Source organism: Cyprinodon variegatus, unplaced genomic scaffold (assembly GCF_000732505.1).
Source record: "Cyprinodon variegatus isolate N-32 unplaced genomic scaffold, C_variegatus-1.0 Scaffold764, whole genome shotgun sequence".
NCBI lineage: Eukaryota > Metazoa > Chordata > Actinopteri > Cyprinodontiformes > Cyprinodontidae > Cyprinodon > Cyprinodon variegatus.
Genome location: NW_015151217.1, coordinates 12,229 through 23,749, shown reverse-complemented (window position 1 = coordinate 23,749; position 11,521 = coordinate 12,229). Strand labels below are relative to the sequence as shown.

Sequence of the window (11,521 nt, the reverse complement as noted above, 5' to 3'; positions counted from 1 at the left end):
TTGTCTGCTTGGATCTGATGTCATGCCTGTTCTCCAGCCTCCGGGGCTTTAATGTCTGGGACTTTAATGGCAGCGTCTTGTCAGCAGCCGACCGGCTGGAGCCAACCTCGCCCTCTGGGCATGGACTGGTGTTCAAGACCAGGGTCCTACCTTAGACTCCCTCGCTGTCCACTGCATTTTTGATACACTTAAAAAAACGTTTTTGAGAAATCTGTCTGCTTCAAAAACTGGGTCCTTATGTCGTGAGCCTTGACAACGATTAACAATACTTCAGTACATTACCATTACCTTATAAATAAAAAAAATATTGAGCACCAACTGGTTTCCTATTTTAGACATTTGGAAGAAAAGAAAGCCAGAATTAAGAAGAATAATAACAAATAACTACATAAATCATGTCATATATAAACTAAAGGCTATAACAGTATACTGTATCTTAAATAAACCAGCGAGGAATATCAAAATTGGAAAGAAAAAAAGTGATTCCATATAACCAGAAGGCCGCTCGTTTAAACCCCACCTCTGGCCTTTCATTATCATTGCGTCCTTGGTCAAGACACTACACCAATATTGCCTACTCATAGTGGACAGAGGGCCCAGCATGGAAGCCCAAGGGCAACTTTGGCAACAATGAAGCTGTGCATTAATTAATGGTTAAATGACCAAATATAATGTAAAGAGCTTTGGTGTCCACTAACTTAAAATAGCACAGTATAAGTATATTGTAACCCACTTCCTGTAGCAGTCTGATAGTCGCACGCCCGACGTGTAGAGATTGCTCAATGGATGCTACAGCCAATGCTGCTCCTAGCTGCTCCTCACTATTCGTTTGTTTTTGGAAAAACCGCCTTGACACTACACCACTGGTCAATTAATTTGTGGTTACCTTCACCGTCGATCGCTTTAGCTTCTTTTCAACTCGGCAGGTTTGCCCCCTTCTGTTGGCTCATGCTTTTTTTTGATTGCTTATGTATATGTGTTGCGCAATACATTTGTGATTGAACTGTTGAAATACCTTGGTTTTCTTTTTGTTAACCCATGATTTCATCCTTGAATTATAAGGGCACTTTATTTTACCTTACTTGTGATTTTTGGAAATAGAAATCTTGTAAATTTAAACTACTTGTATCTTAATGCTGTGATTTATGACATGTCTAACTATGACTTATTTAATTTTTTTAAGTATGATTTGTTTATTGCTAAGGTTAAATTTATTGTTTATTATTTTACTAATTTAAGATTCTGGCCTGATTTCAGGTCAGGGTTTTTTTGTTGTGCTGTTTCTTCGACTGTCCATTAGGTGGCGAGCTACCAGAGAACCACTGCTACAGTGTGGTACAAAGAATGTTTTGTTCAAGCCCAGATCCTCTGAATTTGGTTTCCCAATGGACCTCATGAACTGAAAACCTGTAACAAACTGAACTGAAGTTTTTTTTTTTTTGGTCTCTTTTATTTTCTTTGAATTACTCTGTTGGGATATACTGTTTCCTTTCTCCATTAAAATGACATTGATTATTTATATTTTTCCCCCTTTGTGTTATATATAAATGATAAATATATATATATATATTATATAATATAGCTTATTAATCAACAGATCAGCTGTAGAGGTGGTCAGCAGCACCAAATTCCTGGGGGTACACATCACAGACACCCTCACCTGGAATGTAAACACCACTTCCCTGGAGAAAAGGACACAGAAGTGCTTGGACTTCCTGCCCCCGCCCATCCTCGCAAACAACTACAGAAGCACCATAGAGAGCCTCCGGGGCTTTAATGTCTGGGACTTTAAAGCTGAGGATTATTGGGGCTCCTCTTCCCTCCATTAAAGAATTTTCATCTCAGCGATGCGTGTCCCAAGCCCGTAACATCATCAATGACCCCTCACCCCCCCACCATGCACTGTTCTCCCTGCTGTCCTCCTGAAAGAGCCTTTGCAGCATTCGATGCAGGTCTAGCAGATTCTGCAGCAGCTTTTTCCCCACTGCCATAAGACTGTTGAACTGTTAAAACTCAAATCAAGTCTCAAATCAAAACTCATCACTCTGTAAACATAGGCCGTNATTATAAGATCAGGTCTTCTGCAGATTCCTTCTTTAGAAATACCAGGGAGGAGTATGAAGCAGTTGCTGCAAGCTCAGAAGATTAAACTGCCAGAGAACGTTTAGCTCTAACTTATGTTAAGTTAAAACTCACAACAACCCTAAAAGGTGTATTTATTTAGGAAACTATGCAATAATTCAGATAAATTATGATGCTTAAAAGACATTATCTTCACACTGAATAGTGAGCAAGTGTAAAAAAAGTGGTGGAGAAATGTGTATTCTGTAGAAAACAGCAAAGAACTGAAAACATCTGTGTGGAAGTGGAGCTGGCAGGAACATTGGTAAGAAGGGTTTCAATTTCTGGTTTCTTTAATCCAACTAATGAGCTAAAAAAGAGTGGTTGGAAGCGATCGGTATCCTTAAATGTTTGTCATGATCTTGGCCCTGATGACTTGCTTGATTACTCATTTCATTCATTTGCCCACTTTTCTCATTACTGCTCATCTGTTCCACCTTCTCCAGCCTCTATTTAACCTGTCTACTTCCAGTTAGCAGAGCAAGATTAGTGTTTTCTGATTTCCTGATTCTGACCCTCTGATTCTGATTCTGTCTCCGGACCTCTGAGCCTGCCTGTTTCCATTCTGATCTGTTTGCCTGACCTGTCTTCAGACTCCTGCTGGATTCTGCCCGTTTACCGATCCTGTTACTGATTCCTGACNTTTCAAGATGGTTAAACATAAATACTGCTCTCTGCATCATCGTCTGCCATTGTTGTAGTTTTTCTTGCCGCTTCTGTGTAGCAAGACGCAGAATAGTGACCTTTGTCAGGTATTAATGGCGTTCAGGTCGGATGGATGCGACCTGGCTGTTTACAAACCGGTTGCATTTGAACAGATCAGATTCTTATCGGATCCAGGACCACATAGCCAAGTGGCCTGGGTCACATTGGATAAAATCAGATCTGTGTTGTTCAGACAGCCATGAAAAGATCAGATCCAGGTCGCATATGGGCCAGAAAAATCGGATTTGGGTCACTTGGTGTGGGCTGTGGCTGTGGTGTGAACGTAGCCAAAATGTCCATCTCCCCTTATTATCCTTAATTAGATGCACCTGTTTTAGGTTGTTAGCTGCATAAAGACTCCTGTCCATCCAATACAATCAGTAAGAATCCAACTACTAACATGGCCAAGACCAAAGAGCTTTTCAAAGACACTAGACACAAAATTGTATACCTGTGTTTATTGGAACATGCCTGTTTTTATTAAACCAATTTGCACTGTGTAGCACTTTGAGATTTTTCTTAATGAAAAGTGCGGTACAAAATTGGATTTATTATTATTATTAAACCAATTTAGACAGCCGAGTAATAATCCAATAGTCAACACTCTCTTCCTATGAACATTCCTATGATTTGCCTTTGCAATATCCAATATAAAGTTTAACCTGAAGTCATATAGAAAGGGTGATGATCAATTAAGCAATTAAGCCCACTTACCTGTGTGATATTCTGTATCCGGAACAGACGGATAATAACGTCCTCATCTGCAGTCCTGGACAAAAACTCCACAGTCACAGACCCGAACTGCTGTATTCCAGGCTCAGGCCAATATTGAAGACAAGGCTAGGAAAAGAGAGGCCAGCAAAATAAGACAGCAAGTCATTAGCCCACAAATCAAAATGCTATGTCGGTGTCAGGTGACAATAAGGTCAGAAAGACCCCTGGATATTGACAACAGATACAATTAGCCTAAATAACAATTATCCACAAACTGAAAGCTTAAAATGAAAAAAAAAAGCCTTCCTGATGGCAACAAATATTAACTTTTGTGTTCCAGTCATAACATTAATGTTATAAATTCATGTAGAAAGAGGCTTTGGCTTTACCCAGAAGATGCAAAAAAATAAGCTAACTAAAACGCTGGATATACTGAAAGCTTAGCTCCCTGTCATCCCATCATTAAAAAATTACATCTCATCCCAAAAATGGGACAGCAGCAGTAGTGCTGAAACTCTGACATGTTCTGCATTGACTTTTTGAAGTCAGAAGCAATAAGTTAAAGAAGGGTACTGACAGGTAAATTGAGCAAGAAGAGATAAATATTAATTCAATCTGAAAAACTCACACAAAAATAAAAGACATTAGGAGAAATTTATTATATAATGTTTTTAATAGAGGCATATGAACACTCTCTATCTGTTCTGGTTTTAGATGCTGCACATATTCGCTTTGCTTTATAGAATACATCAGTGTTTTGTTTTTTATTGTCTTAGTAACTTTTCATAATCTATCCAAGTCAAATGTGGAATTTATTTATTTATTTGTGTGTAGCACAGAAACAGAAGTGAAAAGAAGTGAAAAGAAATCCGCGCAGATCCGCCCAGCCTGCCTAGTGGAAGCCTCTCTATAAGCAGTCAGTGTGACATGGAAAAAAAATCGGATCGGAGATTAAAAAGTCGAGCGCAACAGGTGTGTTCAAGCCTTAAGAGTGCAGATTCTGTGAGGGAATTAGACGTTGACATTTGCCTATATAACCTATATCAGGCATTCCCAAAGTCTGTCCTCAAGGGCTGCTGTCCTGCAGGTTTTAGAGGTTTCCCTGCTTTAGCACAGCTGATTATTATGATTGCAGTTGAGCAAAAGCCTGTTAATCAGCTTTCAATTAAAATCAACTGTGCTGGAGCAGAGACAGCGGCCCTCGAGGACCGACTTTGGGGATGCCTGACCTATATAACTTTCCTATGGGTTTTCCTACCTGACACTGTTAAAGTAAAAATTGTACCTTGATAAATTGTGTTTCTGTGCACGACCTGTTTAGATAACGAATACAGTTAAGAAGAAAAGCTTTACTGTTGGTACAAAAAAAAAAAAAAACACTTGAAAAAACACAAGAAAAACTGTTAATAAATGGATACACAAACTAGAAAAAATGATTTAAGGTTCATGGTGTATCTCACCCATGCAGAATTGGATTGGTTCAGCATCACTACAGAGGTACAGTCGTAGTCATATATGAGCCTCCAGAAGTCAGTGGTGGTGTTAGGCAGCGGATGCGGCATCACCACAAAGGCAGCAGGCTGGAGGAAGCTGTTGGCGAGCACTGCATTGATACGGTTGCTGCTCTCACCCTCTGTGGCCAGAGAGCGATCTGGAGGCAGAATGTCCATACTCTGGTTCTTCTCTCTATTCGTTGGCATCAAAGAGATGCTGCCCTCTACATCCAGGTGAGGGGTGACAGAGTTCAGAGTCTACACAGAAAAGATGGAGGAAGAGTTGCAAAAAACGAGTTAAAGATAATCAAGGTAGATAGATATAAGTTTAGTTTATTGTTTAGTTATATGAATTTAATTCAAAATAGAGTTTTGATCAAACAAGGAAATTAAATCTTTTTATAACTCTTTACAATTTTTTTTTAATTTGAATTTACAATACAGAATTTTTAATCTGCGCTATAATGTATTAAACATATTCTACGTAAAATTGAAGAGCAAAAATAATCCCTAAGAAAAACTGACTGTAGAAATTCACATATTAAAATCAGCTGCAAAAATTCGACAGCAGCAATTAATCTAAATTACATTCAGATGCCAAAATTTGAGTGCAAAAAACCAAATAAGCCAATTTAAATGTTATAAAGTATAAAAAGCATGAGAAAAAAAAAAACATTTAAACTTAGTCTCCTCTTTAAAATGGCTCTTTTTGAATGGCTGATAACTGTTACCTGAAATTCCTCTTTCAGTTGTGATGTGTTGCTCTGAGAATCAACTTTCAGCATTTCTTTGTAGGTCAGAGCAAACTCTGACACAGGGATGGAGGTTTCCCCACAAAGACAAGCCTCAAGGATGGCATCATGGATGAACACGTACTGCTCCTACAGGACGTACAGTACAGCATTTAGAGACTCACTGAAGCACACAGACACCTCATCACAGGCAGGCCAAGTGTTCTGAACAATGCAGAGTTCAGTTACTGCTGCTGAACGCTGAACAGCTGTAGAAGGAATAAGTTCCTCACATACTGTAGCTGTGCCAATGCAAAAGCAGAGTACTGTCAAAAACAAAGAAAGACACTAATGGCTTGTTTATTCAACAGTAGGTGGATAGGAAAGGGGGGAGAGACATGCAGCAAATGACTGCAGGTCGGAAATGAACCGGGGTCGGCTGCATCGAGGACCAAGGCCTCAGTGCATGTGGCGCACGCTAACCACTGCCCACCGAAGCACAATTATATGGATTTCTGGACATTTCTTTTTTCTCACTAAGTCTAGTAGCCTGCTTTAAGCAATGTAAGGTGACCTTTTTTTCTTCAGCAAAGTTTAAAATAGCACAGGCATCTGTGCGTTTATATAGTTAAATAAAAGACTGGTTAAAAAAACAAAAAACATGCACGATGTTACTGATTGCAGTACTGAGGAAGACATGTGGTTACATTTCCATTTTAAAGAGAACGTGGCAATAATTCTGTGTAAACAGAGACAACAATTTATGTACTTAAGAGTGACTGGCTCAGCCATCACAGGTCATTTACCAAATGAACAACAAACCTCCAAACAGCTTAAACTTTGTATACTTTCAATGTCAAGGAGTTTTCTCTGAAAACGAAGGGTTGTCGGTTCAAGCCCCAGCTTCGGCTTTCAACGCCGTTGCGTCCTTGGGCAAGACATTTCACCCACATTGCCTACTGAGGGTGGTCAGAGTCTACGGCAGCTTTGCTTCTGTCGGTGAGCTCCAGTTCAGCATTGGCTACAATGTAGCTCACCACCATGATTGTGTGAGTGAATGGTTAAATGGCTGAATGTTGTGGAAAACACTTTGGTCAAGTTTTCTAACTTGGAAAAAACTCTATTTAAGTTCAGGTCATTTACCATATGCAGGTTTTATGGTCTATCATTACTTTCCATCTGCTGATCCGGTGAATAACCAGTAAACAAAAGATTTTTATCAAACATTGCCAACTAGAGGTGTGAGAAAACAAAAAATCCATCAAATAAAATGTTATCAACCTCTTAGCAGGCTACTTGAGTAGCCTTGTTATCAAATACTTTTCTTCTCGAGCTTAAGTAAATTCTTGAATGGCTACTTTTTACTCTTGTTTGTGTAAAAATATATTGAAGAGAGGTGCTTATTTTATGTCGGTACAACTTTTGGAGACTCTATCCACCTGTTTGGCTGAATGCTCTTTTAAAAGTTTTTCACAAGCATAAAGATAATTAACAAGATAATTAACATTGCGACATAACAAATCAAAAGCAATTAATAATGGCAGGATAATAAAGCAACATAAAAATGCAGCTTTTAATTTATTCATCCTGTAAATTTAATACATTCAACACAAATGTAGGAGATGCTGCCTTCTATAAATGTAACATGATTTCCAAAAAACCTAAGTATCATTATATGATAATTATTACATTTGTGGGAAAGTATATAACTTCCTGCAAATACAAATATTGATCGCTGATTGCCTACTGATACCCCTCCTGTTCTGCTCCAATCAGGCAGCTTTGCTCTGATCCTCGCAGATGTTTGTTTGGTTTGTTATGGACATAAAAAGTTGAATTACATTAAAAGCTGCATCTTTTGTTACGTTTGCAAGCATTAGAGGCTTCAGAGTATGCTTTGAAGATAAAACCTGTCAGCATGCATATCAGCATTCCCACTCACTTCATTCTGGATCATGTTTATATGACGGGAGCAAAGGGTCTTAACGCAGTTGTAGATGTCCACAACTCCTTCACATTCGGCCATATCCAGCATGACATCCAGCACAATGTAGCAACCTGTCCTACCTGCCCCCGTACTGTTGCAGGGAAAAAGAGAGAGGAATGGACAAGCATAAGCAAATGCACTACAGTAAACTCATAGGAATCTTTTAAACTTTACAATAAAATAAAAAACAAAACAAAAAAACTCAAGAAAAGTCTAACTATTTCACACGTTTACACAATTAATGCAGAGAATAAAGGCAATCTTAATTTTTTTCTAAAATTTTTGTAATACATTTAGAAATAAAATCTATAATGCATACCATTTTACCAATTTTTATGCATAAATAAACAATCCTATTTACTTAGAACGCCTTGGAAGTAGCTTTGGACTATTCAATGTTTTTATGTTGTGTGGAACTTCAGTGTTATTCCTTTTTGATTTTTCATTTAATTATGATTTACAACCATGAAAACATACACACATACGTAAATAGATAAGTTACATATTTGTAGAAATCCGAAGTGTAAAACATATGTTGGTAAACTTTTTCATCAATTGTAAATACAAAAAACACATAGTCGCTCAATCAAGCCTTCATAGCAGTAGAAAGTATTATTGTCAATAAAATAACAGACAAACTAAATGGGAATTAAAACAAATAAGCTCAATGGCTTCTGTAAAGTGGGCATCTGGCAACTTTTAATCTCCCAAAACCTTCAGCCATTCCATATATTAGCATCTTATTATGATGGTCAGGATAACTAACTAGTTTAGTATCCGTTACCACCTACCTCTACAATGTTTTTATGTTCCTTGATTCTTCTGTTTTAGTAATCAGAGCTTGTGCACCTGATGCTGAAGTCTTCATCCTAATTTCCCATTCAAACTGTCAGATCCCTCGCTCTTTGAAATATCTGACTGTTCTGCTGCATCTTTCGGAACACATTACTAAAGGGTAGCTAATTTCAGTGACAGATAGCGGGCCATTGTGTTCTTTAATGGATGTGTAATTTGTAGTGGTGGTGAGTGAGGCCTCATGAGGCATTGCAACATTTGCTTCAGCAAAGGGATCATTTCTCGGAGTAGTAATAACTGTTCTCTTTTGATTATCAAGTGTGTATAATAAAAAAGGGCAACTTGGACAACGCACAGTGTTTGATGAACAGATCTTTGGAGAAGACAAATCCATACTCCTTTTTTATTGTCCTTGGTGACTTAAACAAGAAAAGCCTGAGCTTAAACAATAAGAGGCAGAAACTAGTGATGGGTCCAGCAACACTGATGCTCTAACAACTAAACACTGTTTGTGCGCATGTTGTTTCAAGAAAGTCACATGACCGATACAGGAGCTGTTTCGGACTGACTGACACACTAAACTGAGTTTATAAGCGCATCTGACGACGCAACAAATCTACAAAAAAATAAATTCTGATCTTTTGCGGTTTATCATCAAATTTATCAAGAAAAATGGGTCAGCCTTGAGCCAGAAAAGAAAGGTTTTAGCCGAGCGGGAGCATTCTGATCTCATAATTGATTCACAGTTCTTGTTGTTGTTGTGTCATCCTGTTGTGTCTTCCACATCGGTTCAAATTTATGGATTTTCTAAAAAATCCATCTTAAAAATATAAAATATATTTTTAATTTAAACGGAAATATGAAATTATACATTAAATATAATTTTTATTATCATAGGTCATGAAATCCGTGTCAGTTAGGCCGGTCAGAGTCTGCAGAGTCTGTAATGTTCTTAAATGTGCAGCAGGTGTCAGTATTCAGTAGCACAGTATCGCAGTATGAATACAGCTTTCCAAACGCTTCCCGACGCCTCATGAACCCATCACTAGCAGAAACCAAACTGTTGGAATGGACCATGTATCCCCATTCTCTCTCAAATACTGTTCTAATCAGCTTTCTCTGGTGTTCCCAGACATTTTAACACCCAGCTGGATGTATCAGTGGGCAGTTTGCCTCAAAGCCTTTGCTATACTGTAATCCCTGTCCTGAAAACAGCCTCCAAGAAATTCAGAGTCATTGTCTGGATGCTCGAGAGTCTGTCCCTGCTTCTCAGAACACCACAAGCTTCACATAGGAGTGGATAAAAGTGTTTCATATCTAAACTAGGTCTCCTTTGTCTTTAAATTAAACTGTGTAATATTGACTAACAAGAAAATGTATTTAATGTGTATGAACAAACATGTGTAATAAGGTTGTAACAGTTTTATAACAAAGATTCCTCAGTCAGTAAAATTGCAATGGATGATGTATTGGCACAGGTGACTCTTCTGCAACACCTGCTCACACGGCTAAAAACCCAATAGGATAAACACTCTTGTTTACTTGACACAATTTAAAACTTCATCTGGTGGGAATAGATTCCTATTTTCACATTCTTCTATTATGAGACATACTAGTTTTAATTTTTATTCATTTGTTTAACAGAATGCACAAAATCAAACAGCCTGGAAACTGGGGAGGGATTTTTCTTTTGTTTTTTGGAAAGTGCACAGATGCACTGAAGAGAATTTTCCTTTTCTATTTGTTTTGTTTATTTTGTATTTGTTGTGTTAAAGTCCAATCCATAACACATGGACCAGCCTCTAAACATATTTTAAAAACGATTAAAAAAAACAGACGGTCTCTGGTTCTATTTATTTGTAAAAGAGAAAAAAAACAGCTAAGCTCTGGTTCGGATCAGTTTTTTCTTTTTGTCTCAAGTTTAAGTTGATAAATCACTGCTATGGGGTGCAGTCACTGCAGTGGCACTGGCAACTGGAGCTAGTTTGTGTGTAATGCCAAAAACAACAAAAGATGTTATCGGCTGTGTATCAACCCACAGTCTGAAACAAGAAAAAAAATAAGCACTTTTAAGACAACCAGGTCTACCGTTGTGATTCGATAGATTTGATCAATTGCCCCTCCTTAATGTTCAATAAAAGTATTAAAACAGAAGACATGGGAGGAACACCTTTTTTTAAGGTCCACACCTGCGTGAAGATAGGCCTACCTGCAGTGGACGACAACAGGTCCGGCATCGGGGGGGGTTGAGGCTTTAACTTGACGGAGGAAAGCCAACAAGCCAGTGGCATTATGGGGCACGCCATGCTCAGGCCAGGAAGTAAAGTGGAACTGGCACACCTCATGTTTGGCAGGGTAACCTCTCTTGAAAAATTTAATGGTTTTTATACAGTTAGTGGTGTTTATAGTTAAAAAAAAAACAGAAATATTAACAGGACGCTGCATGACATTCAACCACAAAGGACACAAAGGAGCTCCTCAAAGGAGGAAGAGATTATAGGAGTATTTTAATTAGCAGTGATGAAAGCATAACTTACCCTCTCCATGGCGAAGGTGCGGACCGTATACTCTGCCAGGGTTTCTGTCTTCAATAGTGTTACTTTAATGTCACCATACATTTCCATGTCATCGGGCCAGTATTTACAGCATTTCATCTGGACACAAATTATTTAAATATTGCTAAGCAATCTACAAAAACTACTTACAGTATCAAAAAAATGCAGGCTTCATTGTACCTAATCAAACCCTGATATCCACCCAAAAGTCTGAGTGAAACACATTTAACAAAAAAATCTAAGATGTTTGTCAGATTTATACTTTGAAAATACCCCCATCGTTATAATTTCAAGAAGGAAAAATTATCTTTTTTATGTTTTTCAAGTTTAAAGGAATAGTACACCCAAAACATGATTAGCCTTCATTTTCTACTCACCCCCATGCTGAACAACACTCTGGAGTACTTTTTTGATATCTCA

The 11,521-nt window shown here is 38.1% G+C and overlaps 1 protein-coding gene across 1 annotated transcript in view; it reads right to left on the bottom strand.

The window, feature by feature from the left end:
* The window catches only part of LOC107098267 (receptor-type tyrosine-protein phosphatase U-like), a 23,556-nt gene that overhangs the window by 4,533 nt on the left and 7,502 nt on the right, over positions 1–11,521 (bottom strand). The window contains exons 2-7 of the mRNA XM_015395838.1: positions 11,084–11,200; positions 10,756–10,910; positions 7,707–7,842; positions 5,765–5,914; positions 5,001–5,291; positions 3,541–3,666 (exon numbers count right to left, since the gene is read on the bottom strand). Coding sequence (XP_015251324.1) covers positions 3,541–3,666; positions 5,001–5,291; positions 5,765–5,914; positions 7,707–7,842; positions 10,756–10,910; positions 11,084–11,200 — 975 coding nt within the window. The remainder of the gene's footprint in view (positions 1–3,540; positions 3,667–5,000; positions 5,292–5,764; positions 5,915–7,706; positions 7,843–10,755; positions 10,911–11,083; positions 11,201–11,521) is intronic.